The sequence below is a fragment of the Leopardus geoffroyi genome, chromosome B4 (genome assembly GCF_018350155.1).
Source record: "Leopardus geoffroyi isolate Oge1 chromosome B4, O.geoffroyi_Oge1_pat1.0, whole genome shotgun sequence".
NCBI lineage: Eukaryota > Metazoa > Chordata > Mammalia > Carnivora > Felidae > Leopardus > Leopardus geoffroyi.
Genome location: NC_059341.1, coordinates 89,909,729 through 89,926,419, shown reverse-complemented (window position 1 = coordinate 89,926,419; position 16,691 = coordinate 89,909,729). Strand labels below are relative to the sequence as shown.

Genomic DNA, 16,691 nt, shown 5'->3' with positions numbered 1-16,691 from the left:
ACTTGCTCACTGTCTCAAAAATAAAAACGTTTAATTTTTTTTTTTAAATAGGCAAAAGAATTTGGAGACATTTCTCAAAAAAATATATATATGTATATATATATACGTATATATACACACAAATGTCCATTAAGCACATGAAAAGATGCTCAATATCATTAGTCACCAGTGAAATGCAAATCAAAACCGCAAAGAGATGCTACTTCACACTCAGGATGGCTAATATCACAAAGTCAGATAATACCAAGTGTTGATGAGGATGGAAGAAAATTAGCACCCTCATATATTTCTGGTGGGAAAATAAAATGGTACAGCCACTGTGGAAAACAATTTGGTGATTCCTCAAAATGCTAAACACAGAGTTACCATATGACTCAACAACTCCACTCCCAAGTATATGCTCAAGAGAACAGAAAATTTATGCCCATAAAAAAATCTGTACACATATGTTCATAGGATCATTCCTAACAGTAAAAAAAAACAAACAAAAAAACCAAAAAAAAACAAAAAAACACCAAAATGTCCATCAACTTATGGATGGATAAACAGTACTGGTATAGCCATACAATGGAATCTTAGTCATAAAAAGGACTGAGGTACTGATGCATGCTACAACACAGATGAGCCCTGAAAACACATGCTCAGTGAACGAAGCCAGTCACAAAAGATCAAATATTTATAGGATTCCATTGATGGGAAACATCCAGAATAGACTAATCCACAGGAAGAGATAGATTAGTGACTGCCTGGAGATGGGGTGGGGTAGGATAGCTAATAAGAATTTTCTTTTTGGGGTGTGGAGAATGTTCTGAGTTTAGATTGTGGCACACTCTGAATATACTAAAAACCACTGAACCACTTTAAATGTGTGAATTTCATGGAATGTGAAATGTATCTCAATAAAGCTGTAAAAACAGGGAGCTATGATGCAGTTGGATAATCAAACTTGCTTAAGCAGAAAACCTTTTCAAAATAGAGAAGATGTGTTAACGGGAAGGTGCTACCAGAAAATGAGAGAAATAAAGTGTGAGACTTTGATGTTCCCTCAAGGGGGTGGGGGGGGGAGGGGAGGCTTGTGACCTCTCCATGCCCAACCTCCCAGGAATAGGATTTTGAACAGTCATACAAGGATTAAAGGCATTTGGAGTGGAGTTCCTTGAATGTTAACACCTTAGAGACCCTGTCTTTGGAGTCTTATAACTTGGTTCCCCAGAACTACCCCAGATTCTGGTTGTTCAATTCTCCTTCAATTCTGTCTCCCATAATTAGAGTTCTATAATTTCAGTAAGTTCTGTCTTCCTTGCTTCGGTTACCCGGAGTCAGTTTCTGCTAGGAAAAAGATGGATTATTTTTGAATATTTAGGGAAGGCCACTGGATATGTACAAGCATCATGAGATTTACTGAGGCAAAGTGTGAGACTTAAACTAATTTCCTCTGAAGAATTTCTGACACAGATCATTCCTTCAGGAATTCACCTAGTGATACTGATAGGTTACTGTAACAAATTGTTGTTCTGACTTCACTAGGCAGAGACCCAAGAGATTCTTTTCAGTGACCTAGTGTTCCCTATGCTTTTAAGGAAACCAGATAGATATATGAATACTGTTACATCTAACACTTTTTTGGTTTCAAATGTAATGTCTTAAACACCTTAAAAAAAGGTAAACCCAATCACTAGGATACTGCTGACAAATCTTACATACCTGAACAGTGTTTTCTCAAATTTGAATAGATGAATTTTTTTTTTTTTTAATATGAAAAGGTCCTGGAAAAATCGAAAAACCTCAAATTGAGAAAACTTGTATCACCATTTTAGCTTCATAATGGTTATTAACATCCATTTGATTATAAAAGCCAAAGTCAGTGGGACTGCAAACAATTCAACGTCCATCAACAGGTGAATGGACAAACAAAATGTCAGGTCCAAACAATGGAACACTCATCAGCAATGAAGTGAAATGAACTACTGACCTGCTACAACCTGATAAACCTCAAACATCATGTAAGTAAGAGAGACCAGATCCAAAAGATCACAGAGTGCTTGATTCCATTTATGTGAAATGTCGAAAAAGGGCAACTTTATAGGGCCAGCCTGCAGATCAGTGGATACTTGGAACGGCCAGCTAGACCAAGGGTGAACAAAATAAAAACAGGAGGGATTTCTTTTGGTGGGGGGTAATGGAAAGGTTTTCAATCTAGACCGAACCTCCACGTTAGCCTGGGAAGAGCCAAACCACAAACTGTAGACTGCCGTGTGATGGCTGCACAACTCTATAAATTTACTTAAATCACTGAAATGTACATGTAACAACAGGTGAATTATACGGTATGTGAATTACAGTTGAATAAAGCTTTTTTTTTTTTTTTTTTTTGGAGGGGGGAGTAAACGCAAGGCAACATTATGTTGAGAGATCATAATCCAAAATACACCCCTTTGGGAGCACAGAGAAAACTTTTAAAGCATTTAAATACAAATTTACAGAGAATTCAGGGACCTCTGAGAATGCTGTCATAGATCCCGACATAGCTAAGAAAAATTGCCCCAAGGGTGTACAATAGTCTGGGCAAAGTTTTCTGGGGACCTAAACATTTTTACCCTCTTTTGCATGTGCACAAAAAAGACAAAACAAACAAATCAGAAATGTTTTATACTCATTTTAAGGACAATCCTTCTAGAGTGACTTATACAAAGTCCTAGTCCTTTCTGTTATATTTTCATTTATCATCATATGCATTTATTGTTAAAAACAAGACTGTAAAAATACATGTTTTCACAAATAACCTATAGTTCTACACCTTTGTATTTTTTTTTAAGCCTATCAATTGTAGGAACTCCCCAGTCTCTTCCAGTAAAACTCTGGAACCCCTCTCTAGGTTGTATTAAGTTTTGCTTATCATAAGTAGCAAACCTGATTTTTCCCAGTTTGTTCTTTTCCTTGTTTTTTTTTTTTTTTTTTATTTTTTTAAAATTTTTTTTTTTTTAACGTTTATTTATTTTTGAGACAGAGAGAGACAGAGCATGAACGGGGGAGGGGCAGAGAGAGAGGGAGACACAGAATCGGAAACAGGCTCCAGGCTCTGAGCCATCAGCCCAGAGCCCGACGCGGGGCTCAAACTCACGGACCGCGAGATCGTGACCTGGCTGAGGTCGGACGCTTAACCGACTGCGCCACCCAGGCGCCCCTGTTCTTTTCCTTGTTTTATTTTGGTTTCTTTTTTTTTTTTTTTTTTCTGTTGTAGAAATTACTAGTTGTAACACAGTTGAATCTTTCAGTCTTCTTTCTAGGTTGTTTATCTTCTAGTTTCAAGGCTGCAAGTTATCATTCTTCCATTGGCCTGATTATAATCTTTTAAAACACAATGCACTGAGCACACTATCTCGATGACTCAGGCACATCTCCCAAACGCGAAGTATCCCATTTTGCTGTGTTACTGTGCCAACACAGCAAAAGAGCTTACTGAGGTATGTGGGAGTGTCTGTCACCCATTAAATGGCCCTAGGCTGCCAAGGCCGAAATCCTTCCTCTGTTGTCATCCTGTCTGCTGTCATTTCTCACATCTGTCTGTGGGTCTGTTTACAGCTAGCACTGTTTCTCCTTTCCATGTACTGACTCCATTGTTCTAGGATTAGGAAGCAGACTTAACTTGCTGGTTTAAAGGTATATATAAATCAAAGCTGGGGTTTGAGGTTCTGAATAGAGGTTTTAAATTCCCCAGTATGTAAACTGCAGGAGCCCCAGTACCTTCACTTGGCTTTTTCAAAAACATGCTGACGTGGGGCACCTGGGTGGCTCAGCCAGTTAAGCATCTGACTTCGGCTCAGGTCAAGATCTCGCAGTCTGTGAGTTCAAGCGCCGCGTCGGGTTCTGTGCTGACACCTCAGAGCCTGGGGCCTGCTTCAGATTCTGTGTCTCCCTCTCTTTCTGCCCCCCATTCACCCTCTGTCTCTCTCAAAAATAAATAAAACAGTTTAAAAAAATTTCAAAAACATGCTGGTGCTTGGTATACCAAGATAACTGGAGCACCGCATACTACCGCGCTGGGACTCCTCTGCTTGGCCGTCTCCAACCCAGCTCTTAAGGAACTCAAAAGCAGTGACAACTTAGTTGTCCGTTAACTTGGACACAGGCAGCTCCTACCTCCTCCCCTGCCCAGACTTTGATAAATGAGAACATTTTCTTTTGTATTTGAACATAGCATGCTTCAGAGTTCTGACAACCCTTTAGCAAGAACCTAGCAATGCAGAATTGTCGCTTCAGGTAAAATCCACAACCATGGCCAAAAGCAGACGTCCAAAGATGTTTCAGGATTAGGAACTATAGCTATTTTCAAATTTTTATAATCTAATTAACTGAATTTAAAATACATAATACTACGTAAATTTCCCTGGAAGGATAGGAATGAAATTGGTGCTATTGTTTCCTTTGTGTGGAAGGAAGGTCAGACAGCAAAAGGGCAAGGGGGAACTTTTCATTCTACATTAACACTTTTTGGATATTGAATATATGACTCTATTCCTTTGACAAAAATAAATGGAAACTTTTTAACAACTGCATTATAGAAGTAAAGCCTACCAGGGCATATTAGAAGCCAACTGATCAGGAAAGCGCCAAGCATAGTCCACTGTGGGCCAGGGAGAACAAAACCTACTTCTTAAATTATTTCACTTTCTACCCTCAACATCTGGGTTCTGTCTGATGGTCCCCAAGACTTTGTTTTGGCTCCTGCCATCATATCCACATTCCAACCCAGAGAAAAAGAAGAAAAGAGCACAATCCTTCTAAGGACACAAAGTTGCACACATTTCTATTCACATCACATTGGTCAAAACTTAGTCACATGGCCATACGTAACTGCAAGGGAACGTGGAAAATAGTCTTTAGAAGGCATAGGTCCAGCTAAAACTTGGGAGATTACTAAAGGAGAAAGTAGTACAGGTGTTGGGATACAAATAACTGTGGCAACTTCAGCCACAAATGAGTTAACACACAGCTTAAGGGTAAGAGTTGTCTGTGGTGGGAGACAACAGAACACAACCCAGGGGCTTCAGGTACATTAATAACATTTCTTAAGTGATTACAACACAGGGTCTCATTTGTCACTGTTATTCCTTTAAGAGTGTATGTGTGTACATCACATTCATTATGTGTATTTCACAATTTAAAAACATCAAAGTTGTTGAGGCAGTGTATGGGCACATGGGGATTTATGCTATTCCCTCTACTTTTGAGAATGCTTGCAAACCTCTAGAACAAGAGTTTTATATGCACACCTTACACACGTATACTTTCATCTTAATACCCTCTCAGACACAGAATACTTATTAAAAACCTACTTTGTAAAACGCACTGTCCTAAACATGGTTACATGCCTCCGTGCATTTGTTATATGGATGTCAAAGAAAGGACTATGCAATCTTTAAAATGCTTACTGTCTAATAAGGAGATCACTATTAAAATAATACCGTCTATGATGGAGTGACAGAATGAGTACAGACAGAATCCAGAGAAAGGAGAAGTCAGTTTGGTTTAGGGAAAATGAGGTTGCTATCCTTGGAAATGAGCAAATGTGACAAAAATAGTAAGTAGTTAATAAAAATAATAAACATGCAAACTAATTTTAAGCAATTAGATTTGTGCAAGCCTCTTCATGCAGCTGTCATTTTGTCTCAAAGTTAAGAATCCAGTTAAGTACAATCTGAGGAAGTGGAAAGAAAAATAAACTGCTGCTCTACTTGGACATATTAAAATCCACGTTGCTACTTTATAACCAAGTCTTGTCAATCACTTTAGGGAGGCCTTCTGGACAGGCACCCCAGTCTCTCTGAAGGAGGCGGTGAGGAGAAATGATTGTGGACATCTGCAGTGAGGCTGCTCATGTTTGGATCTCCAGTCCACCCTCTGCAAGCTGTGGGATCATGCTATAGATGATGCTTCACCCTTCTGTGCCTCAGTTTCCTTCTCTATAATATTTGGATAAGGACGGTATCTACTTACAAGAGATACTGTGAGGCTCATCCTGTTCTTGGAACAGTGTCTGGCACAGAGTAAACATCCAATACATGTTTGTTGCTGCTGCTGTTACCCATGGCTCTTGAAATATGAGCTCATCAAGTGTCCCCTATAGTTCACCGGGGTGGGGGAAGTTATTTTGGACAAACTACAGACCTGAATTTTTGTAAAATATCCTGATGATTGTTACAACACCACGAAGGCCAAACAAGGCAGCTTTGCAAGCTAAATCTAGTGAGCCACAAAGCCCAACTTAAATTTTTACGGAGAACCATGTTAGGCAAGTTGCTGCAATAAGAGGTTATGAAAATAGAATTTTGGCAAGTTACAGGGCTCAAATGCTTCTAACTTACACAGCTGATTATTTCTCATATGGGCTACCTTCCTTGGTGATTATCTGGTTAATTTTTTTTTTTTTTTTAATTTTTTTTTTCAACGTTTATTTATTTTTGGGACAGAGAGAGACACAGCATGAACGGGGGAGGGGCAGAGAGAGAGGGAGACACAGAATCGGAAACAGGCTCCAGGCTCTGAGCCATCAGCCCAGAGCCTGACGCGGGGCTCGAACTCACGGACCGCGAGATCGTGACCTGGCTGAAGTCGGACGCTTAACCGACTGCGCCACCCAGGCGCCCCTCTGGTTAATTTTTAATCTCAGGCTCTCCTGTGTCACCCCTCCCATGCTCTAGTCCAGCTTTCTTCCTACAGCAAGCAGCTGGGAATCCAAGCCGTGGTTAGAAAGAGCTCCCACCAAAGCTCAGAGTTTGGGGGGGGGGGGGGTGTCTAAAAACGTACTGCACACACCCGTAAGTGAGAAATGCTAAACTGTGTGATGCCAACTATGGATAGTCTAGGATTATGGAGAGCACACTGTTGGGCAAAACAAACAGAAAAAAATGGCGTTGTACATGGATGAAGCAAACTTTTGCTCCGCCTTAAAGCACAAGTACAATTCAGATAGTCAGAGAAGGAAAGGAAGAATCAACAGTGAAAGCAGAAAGATGGGGGAGCTCAGCATAGGCCATGACGAGACCAGACAAGATAACACAGCAAAAAGTCTTTGTTTTGGAGGACTGGGAAAAATAAACTTGCATGGCTAAACATGGGACTAGACTATGGATGGCTTTTTCTTTAACGATTAATCCACTATTAGAATTATTAGTCCAAGGGTTCTCATTCTCTCACTGTAGAGAAGAAAGTAACACACCATATTAGGAATAGTGCTTTTGAAGAACTAGGAAGTTTCTCCAGCATAAGGACCTTATCTGCATTGGTCTATAAATTCTTAGCACCTAGGACAGGAACTGGCACACAGTTTAAGTGTTTAAAAAATGCCCGACAGCAGCGCCTGGATGGTTCAACTGGTTAACTTTTTTTTTTTTTTTTTAATGTTTATTTAGTTCTGAGAGAGACAGAGTAGGAGTCGGGGGAAGGGCAGAGAGAGAGGGAGACACAGAATCTGAAACAAGCTCAGGTCAGAGCCTGACTTGGGGGCTCAAACTCACGAGCTGTGAGATCAGCGACCTGAGCTGAAGTCAGGTGCTCAACCGACTGAGCCACCAAGGTGCCCCAAGGTTCTGGCTCTTGATTTTGGCTCAGGTCATGATCACCTGGTTCTGATGCTTCGGGAGATCCAGCCTCCATCAGGGTCCATGCTGACAGCACAGGGCCTGCTTGGGTTATTCATATTCATATTCATTCATTCATTCATTCTCTCTCATGCGCGCTCTCCGTCTGCCCCTCCACGCTCACACACGTGTACTTTCTCAAAATAAATAAAACTTTAAAAAATAAACAAAAATGCCTGACAAGGAAATGTCTGAACAATAGCCACATGGCAACAGACAAAACCAGCAGATCATGACTGTCTAACAACAACAACAAAAAAAGTGCCTAAATCTGATTGAGAGTTCACATTCTGTAAATATCAAACAGATGTGTTTCATTACCTCCATCACTTTCTCCTGTTATTTTTAAGCCTCCTCTTTAGCATGCATGGTTGTTTTTTTTTTACATGATTTCTTTTTAAGCTTGATGGGGGCAGAATTCTAAACCATAATTTCTTCCTTGTAACTTTATTTTTAATTAGAAAACAAAACAAAAAAACAACCCCAAAGGCAAATAGAGATATGAGGCATTGCTTAGTTCACAACTACAGATGGAGAGGTGTTCTCATCACCATTTATTTACCAAAGGAGAGAGAATGGTCCACTGGAGGTAATGGGGAATTCCTTAGTTTATCTGGAAAATCACCTTGAACCATCATTTATTACATAGCTTCCCCCCCCCCCCCCCCCCCCCCCCGCAAGCTTCCTCCCAACACCTCAATAAAACAATAAACAAGACTTGCTAAGAACTTCTACAGCAGTTCTAGAAAGTCCTTTAACACTAATACCCCCTTGGTATGAAGTTCAGCACTTCATGTTTATCCTCAGTTATTTCTAAAGTTGGATGCATTGCAACAGATAGTTTGGGGGGGGGGTGGGGCTTAGAGCAAAGACAGTTTAAAAGTAAAGAAACACTTCACAGCTACTTAGGCTCTAACATACAGAATATAGATTAATAAAAAATCATGGGTACACACCAATTAAATACACAACTTATAATATTTTCATTATGTAGCAAACCTGGTCCCATTTGAGAAAGTCAACTTGATCCCTAAAGAAGTTTTAAGGTATAGACCGTTATATACCGTAGTAATTTTCATGTATTCACAGTAATTCAACTGGTTCTAAATAAACAGCGAAAACTACAGTAAGACTTAACCAATGACACGTGGTCAATCAATGAAATCCATATATTCAAGACTCTTCCAACTAAAGTGGCCCAATTTGAAGCAAAAAAGTCAAGTAGGTGTGGCTTCCTCAGCATTTCTTTTGCCAAAAGGTACACCTCAAGTCAATCTTACTTGATACATTTGCCTCTTTTTTAAAACAGATTTTTTCATGTTAATTTTTTTGAGACACAGAGTACAAGCGGGGTAGGGGCAGAGAGACAGAGGATCCCAAGTGGGCTCTGTGCTGATAGAGAGCCCGACGCGGGGCTCAAACTCATGAACCCTGAGGTCATGACCTGAGCGAAAGTCGGAAGCTTAGCCGACTGAGCCAGCCAGATACCCCAATACCTTTTTTTCTTAAAAAAAAAAAAAAAAAAAAAAAAAAAAAAAAAAAAAGAAAGTTTTAGGTGTTGTCTGGGTGGCTCGGTGAGTTGGGCATCCAACTCGATTTTGGCTCAGGTCATGATCTCAGTTTGTGGGTTTGAGCCCTGAACTGGGTTCCGTATGACAACGTGAAGCCTGCCTGGGATTATCTTGCTCTCTCGCCCTCTCTGTGCCCCTCCCCTGCTTGCACTCCTTCTCAAATAAATACATTTTTAAAAATTTAAAACAAAGTTTTAAAGCACTATCTAACAATGGCAAATATAGGGGCAGGTGGCTCAGTCAGTTAAGCTGTCGGTGTCAGCTCAAGTCATGATCTCATGGTTTCAGGAGTTCAAACCCTGTGTCCGGTTCTGTGCTCACACTGCAAAGCCTGCTTGAGATTCTCTCTTTCCCCTCTCTCTACCCCTCCCCCACTGACCCTGTTTTGGGCTCTCTAAAAATAAACTTAAAACAAAATGGTAAATACGAAGATTCCAAAAAGATTAACTAAAATACCAACATACATTTATTAGCTTAAAACTGTTGCTTTGAGTCTTAATGTACATATTATCACAAAGGATTCTCACCGAGTATTTTTTGGTACCTATTTCAGTTCTATAATATTTATGTAATGTGACATAAATCTTTTAAAAGTTTTAACATTCCCTGCTTAAAACTCTGCAAAATCTAAATTTTAATTTGAGGAAATTTCCCATACTGGAACAGAGACTAAAGTGCCCAATGAGGTGTCCATTTATCTGGCAGAATTACATTTTAAAATTATCATAAAAGGATTACATGAGATGCTCAAGGAAAATGTTCCCATTCAAGATAACATTATGAGTATTTGGAATGAATACAGAATGAATATTCTTATAAATTAACAATGGGATGTACCGGGCTGACTGTATTAGATTCCATAACTGCAAAACCAAGCTCTTCACTGCCATATTGGTCTCCACATTTCTGAATGAATTAAAAGGCTTCCAAACAAGCTTCCTTCCCAGCACAGGAAATCCTGTTGCCCGCCCCCCCCCCCCACCCCGCGAGTATGCGTCATGCTCACAGATTTTCATTTCTCAACCCTTTAAAGGCCAACATTAGCCGTATTTCACAGGAAGTTCTTCCTTAATTCCTCCAATAGTTTGTAGGACACACTTTGGTTAGACACAAGGTCAGCGTAAATTGAGCTCCACTTTCTTATCACAGCATAGCAGCTGCGAAGAGGATGAGACACCACCACCCCATGTACCCAAACCTTTCTTTTTCTCAGGCTCTGAAATATATTAAGCGGCAGGTGGGTGGGCCTTCTGTGCCTTCTTGTTCTTGGATTTCTATATTAATATCTAGAAATACCTTTGCAAATCATCAAGGGACAAAACTCTATTCCCCGCCCCCAAATCTAAATGCTAACCCAAATGAAATACCCAGAAAGATTTCTATTAGTTAACTGTGTTCCCAAATTGAATTTGAGGCTCAGAATAACGACACATGAAAACGCAATTAAATGAAATCTAATGCAGAAACATTTTACTAAGTGGAGAGCACCATATTTCAATAGGACTGTGGCAAATCATGCTATTTTAAGACGCATCTGAAAGAGCAGGCAAGGTAAACTGAGGGGGTGACCAATGGGATTCTTGAGAGCATGTTCAAGCATTGCCGCCTAAATAAAAGGCTAATTCCTTTTAGAGGAATTTTCTTTCACCTCCTCCCTAGACTGTACCCAGATTTCATTGATGAGGGTGAAAATATCCCTTTACTCCACATAACCAAGCCATTAAAACAATGTAGTGGTAGTACATTTGAGACCACAATTGGCATGCCCAAACATTTTTCTCCTAAGTACAGCTCTAGTGGCCTTGGTTCTCACACTATTATCTCCCCTAAATTTGGCTGCACATATTGTTATGAAGCACATTAGCCTAATTCCCCAAACAAAAGTAATCTCAATATTTATTCCTATGGAAACCAAATCAAAATAGCACATATGTTCTAGTAGCAGGCTTTTACTGTGACCAGATCTTTTATTTAAAAACAGAAAATCTGACCCTGTCAAAAATGGACAATTCAAGGGTTTCATTTACATTACAAAAGAGTTAGTAACTTAGAATGATCTCTTCAATGTTAATTAACATTCAATTGACATCTGTTGTATAAAAAGAGGTCTATCAAATCAGTCTGCTCCTACCACCATTGCCCAAAATACGGCCACCCACTTTGTGTGGTAACAAGAGAGGTCCATACATGTTCAATGGGAATAGGGTTCTCTGATCAAGCAAATCAAATCCAGTGTGAAGGATTTTCTGAATGTATTTGGAACAATCAAGGCTCCCCAAAGTTGTCTGACTACAGAAGCTTATTTACAAAATAATTCCAAATTAACTCAGAGTTAGCATTCTTCAGAAGACACTGGGAAATGTTGCTTTCAAAAAAAGATCCTCATTCCTATGCACAGACACAGTCCCCATAGTATGTACAGAGTGTTCAACAAAACGAGCCATCTTTCTGTGCCACCATATTGGTACTCATGATGGTTTTGGCAGATGCTCTAAAGAGTATTAACAACGCTGCAAAGAGAGGCAAATGCCAACTTATTAGGCCATTCTCCAAAATCGTCATCCGGTTTCTGACTGTGATGATGAAGCATGGTTACATTGGTTTATTTGAAATCACTGCTGATCACAGAGCTGGGAAAATGGTTGTGAACCTCACGAGCCGATTAAACAAGTGTGGCGTGATCAGCCCCAGATTTCGTGTACAACTCAAAGATCTAGAAAAATGGCAGAATAATCTGCTCCCATCCAGCCAATTTGGTTTCATGGGACCGACAACCTCAGCTGGCATCATGGACCATGAAGGAGTAAGATCAACGCACACAGGGGGAAAAGTCCTGAGATTCTTTTACCTAGGGATGGAATATATACATGCAAATAAAATGCTTCCATTGGAAAAAAAAAAAAAAAAAAAAAAAAGAGCCAGTGCTAGAAATGCAGCAATTTCACAAAACGTCTAGACTTACTAACACTCTGTTGCTGTAGGGTCATAACTAGCTGAAGGTCAGCAGTGGAGTTAGACCACTTACACAGGGGACAAATACTGATTTGTTTCTGAGAGAGAGAGAAAACCCACAAAGCTGTGAGATCACGCCCTGAGCCTAAACGAAGTCTGACGCTTAACTGACTGAGCCACCCAGGCACCCCAAGGGGGTTGGACCTTTCATTCGCACCCCACCCCACCCCCACCTCTAGGGAGGGGAGATGAATGGAGGTTGAATCAATCAATGGTGCCTACGTGATGAAGCCTCGATCAACACTCCTAGGGAAGGCATCTGGCCAGCTCCCAGGCTGGTGAGCACGCAGAAGTGCTGGAGGAATGATGTACCTGGAGAAGGCATGGAAACCCCACACCCCTCCCCGTACCAGGCTCTGTGCATCTCTTCCCACTGGCTGTTTGAGTTGTGTCCTTTCATAATAGAGCAGTAATCTAGAAAATAAATGGTTTTCCTGAGTTCTGTGCACCATTCTAGCAAAGGATCAATTGTTTGCCCTGAGGGGGTGGGGCGGAATTGGAACTTACAATTCATAGCTGGTTGGTCAGAAGCCAAGGTGACAACCTGGACTTGGAATGGACATCTGAAGTGGGGGCAGCCTTGTAGGGCTGAGCCCTTAGCCTGGGGGATCTGACTATCTCCAGGTAGACAGTGTCAGAATGGAGTTAAATCCTAGGACACAAAGAAGTTAAACTGTAGGACACCTGGCTGCTAAGAATTCCTTGGTGTCAGAAAAATCACCACACATGGCGGACAGAGGTATTCTGAGTTGAGTGTAGAGGAAAGAAGAAAAACAGAATTTTCTCTTGCACTGCTGAACTGGGCAATGCAGGGCCAACAGTTCCGTAAACCTTTCCAAACATACTTCCTATATATGTGCAACATTAAACCTTTTCTACAGTGGCTTAATAATTTCCACGTGGGATAAGCACAAGATCAGAGAAGACAAAGAAAGACTCTGGTCTTGGTTTGAACATTAACTTTTATATTAAACTATCCTATCAGGCCAGATCTTAAAAAGTCACAACAGAGTGCCTTGAACACAGTAAATGCTCAATAAATGTTTTTTCAGTAAACAGATGAAGGCTTTCACTTCCCAATGCACAACAGAACTCTCTATAGTAGTGATGAGGGAGCGTGGGGTAAGCGGAGGGCAAAGTGCAGGCTAACAGCATCCCACCCCCCACCCCCCACCCCACCCCCGGTGGCACATGTAGGATATTCCTTGGACACTCCAGGCCACCCAAAAACAGCAAAGGACAAAAGAGCAAATGGTTAAACTGGTAAGAGTCTCCACCAGTCTACCAGAAAAGGCAATCCCATCAATGGCCACTAGGAACAACCTACTGTCATAATGTTAAGGCTTTGCTCTGAAAAACCACCTTGGCTTGACAGTAGTCAGGCCTCCAGTAAGTCTTTAGCATGTGCCAACTCTCCTTGGAAACTCCCTCTTGACGTTATCTCCCCAACTCGGTGAAACAGTCACACACTGCACCGCCACCCCCCCCACCCACCCCCACAACACACTTGCAGTGCAGCTCTTCTGCCCATGGGTCCCGTCCCTGTGCTTTAATAAGATCACCTTTTTGCACCAAAGACCTCTGGAAGAATTCTTTCTTGGTTGTCGGCTCCAGACCCCATGCACTGCCCCCTGCCATTACCCACCCCAAATTCATCAGTAGCATCAGATGTAACTACAGTAAGAAAGTTCTAATGAATATTGAAACGTTTAAATGTTCAGAGCTAATAAAAGTAAAATGTAGCACCTGGGTGGCTCAGTCCATGAAGCCTGACTCTTGCTTTGGGCTCAGGTCATATCATCTTGCATTGGGATTCTCTCCCCCGAGCTCTCTCCGCCCTCCCCCACTCACACACATGGGTGAACACGTGCATGTTCTGTCAAAATAAACTTTTTTTTTTAGAAATCTAAAATGTAGCAGACCTATGTGAGGATTTGTCCAAGGTCACTTACGTAAGTCACTTGGCCTCTCGAGTTGGTTTTCTCTTCCGTACAATAAAGGGATTGGCCTATTTGATTCCTATCCATTTTCAGCTGTCAAATTTTAGCTGTCAGGCATATCATGGGTACTCAGGAAACCTTTTCTATTTAATAACTGTAGCGGAGGACAGCTTAAAATGATAAAAATCAGATCTAGAACCTTATTTTATTCTTTTCGCTGAAACCCTCTGCCACTTTGCAGAGTTATTAACACAGAAAAGTACACTTTGATCTCTTCTTAGCCAGAGATGCCCTGCTGCCTGCCTACCGCACGTGTAAGCACTTCTGAGCCCTACATTGGCAAAGCCTGGTTTTCTTACATTAACGGACCCGGCACTGCTCTGCTCAGATCTTCAATTTCTGTATTCTTTCACTTCAGTCTAAAATAAAATCCTCCTCCATTGAAGTCCCAAAATGACACCCTGTTTTTAGTTGACACATACAACATGTATTTTCCAATAAACTAAATAATGTCTGACTGGGGAGTGGGCAGGGAAAGTAGCATAATCACAAAGTAACTATAGCAGCAAAAGACTGGATTCCCTTTGCAGTAGCTTGAGTATGCAGCACAGAGTTCCAAAGATCCTAATTTGGACTGGGGTTTACTATGTTGCTCTTCTCCTAAATGCCTACGTAACCGAACAGCCCAGCTCCATCTGAGATGGCATGCAATCAAGGAAAATAATGGGCCACAGCAAATAACTTCAAAGCCTTGGCACCTCTTAGGTTAATAATATATAATTGCTACAATTTCTTTCAGCACAGTACTTTAATTAAGTGCACTAAAGTCTCTACCTACCAACTTATTTTCAACCACAGGCAGCCATTTTGCACTCTAAAATGAGGTAGCTGGAGTGTTTTTTCAAAAAGTACGCCTCTCCTCAATAACCTTTCCTGTAACAGTGGCTTAGAGTAGAGACACAGGCTCATTCTAAGCCCACCTTCTAAGATTCAAAGAAGAATGAGCTGTACCTTTGAAGAGCTACACAAAGTGCTTACCAAGGTTTTATAAACGAGGTGCCATAAATTTTCCATACTGGACCCTCATGCAATGAAAAAAAAAAAAAAAAAAAAAAGGGCCTCAAGAGCCAAAAGGTTAAAAAAAAAAAAAAATAGGGTTGGGAAAACATCAACTTTATGCTATTAAAATATACAAAAACAATACACAAAATATACTCCAGAGTATATTTTAAAAATTCCATTCCTAACACTGAAAGAGAAGGTGGGAGGTGAAGGTTTTTGAGTCACTACCATCATGACTTAAAGGCATTTATCTACAACAGTTTTCAAAACTTTCATAATGAAACTGGCAGCAACAATTCAGTGTTACTTATGACTTCATTATTTCAGAAACTATTTTTCACTATCCCTATTTGAGATTTAACTATAGTATTTAGAAATATGGCAGTAACTACCAGAGAAACTAAATACCAAACATTTAAAAACGATTGACGCTGCAGTTCAAGGCTGGAGGTGAAAAGCGAAACGCTATTTTTCACTATAAGCATGTTTATTCTATTATTTTTAATTATGTGCATGTACTAGGCTGGTCATCTTTTTTTTAAGTTTGAGAGATAGCAAGCGGGGGAGGGACAGAAAGAGAAGGCACAGAGGATCCAAAGCAGGCTCTGCGCTGACAGCAGAGTCCGATGTGGGGCCTCAGGAGCTGTGAGATCATGACCCGAGCCGAAGGCAGACGCTTAACCGACTGAGCCACCCAGGCCCCCCCACGTAGTATTTCCCCCTACCGTCTTCATCGCTGCACCATACTTTTTTGAGGGGGAGGAAGGCACAGACTCAACCTCCTTTGCCAGTTTATTTTCTGAATGTACTAATATCCTCCAAATGTTAGCCCAGGGGTACAGGGGAGGGAATGAGCAGCCTTGATGGGGGTCAAAAATAACCTCAAGAGAAGCAGGTGAACCAAAGACCATGGGGTGTGGGGATGGTGAAAAGAACACTGAGGGTCAAGTGACTGAGTAGGGCCATCTCTTACACAAGTATGCTGGAAACACGTAAGCAAGAGAACGGGAAGGACAAGGAAGGACAAACAAGGACAAGACAGCAGGTATTTGTCATCGGAAAACTTTCCTCTGGTAACAACTCAGGTGTGGGAGTGAAGGCCACTGGACGTGGGCCATGAGCATGCTGAGAGGCACTGAAGGACTCCCAACAGTGTGGAGGAGCGACCCAGAACCAAGTCCCTGAGTGTCCCAAGGAACAAGAGAGGGTGGGGTCCAGCAGGTGGCCTGACCCCACGCAGGAGGGAGGGCTTCCGTACGAAGAAAGAAAAGGTGTCTGGAACCAGCAAAGCGGAGCTGAGCAAGGCGTAGAGCTTCCTCTAGGAAAGGCCCCCAGGGATGTATTTCTCCTTGGAGATGAAGAGGAAGAAACGCAAAGTTTTGGAGGAGCAGCCTGTGAAGGCTGGGGTGTTGACTTACAGCAGAACCAGTTTTCCACAAGGCCCGGTAGAAGAGGACAGGAACGGG

General features: G+C 41.3%; 2 protein-coding genes across 4 annotated transcripts in view; one reads left to right on the top strand and one right to left on the bottom strand.

Annotated features, from left to right (window-relative positions):
- The window catches only part of SRGAP1 (SLIT-ROBO Rho GTPase activating protein 1), a 287,997-nt gene that overhangs the window by 220,814 nt on the left and 50,492 nt on the right, over window positions 1-16,691 (bottom strand). The window lies entirely within an intron of this gene.
- LOC123591151 (40S ribosomal protein S15a-like) lies at window positions 11,652-12,312 on the top strand. Its single transcript, XM_045464977.1, has one exon. The coding sequence runs from the start codon at window positions 11,682-11,684 to the stop codon at window positions 12,165-12,167; it is 486 nt and encodes a 161-aa protein (XP_045320933.1). The 5' UTR covers window positions 11,652-11,681; the 3' UTR covers window positions 12,168-12,312.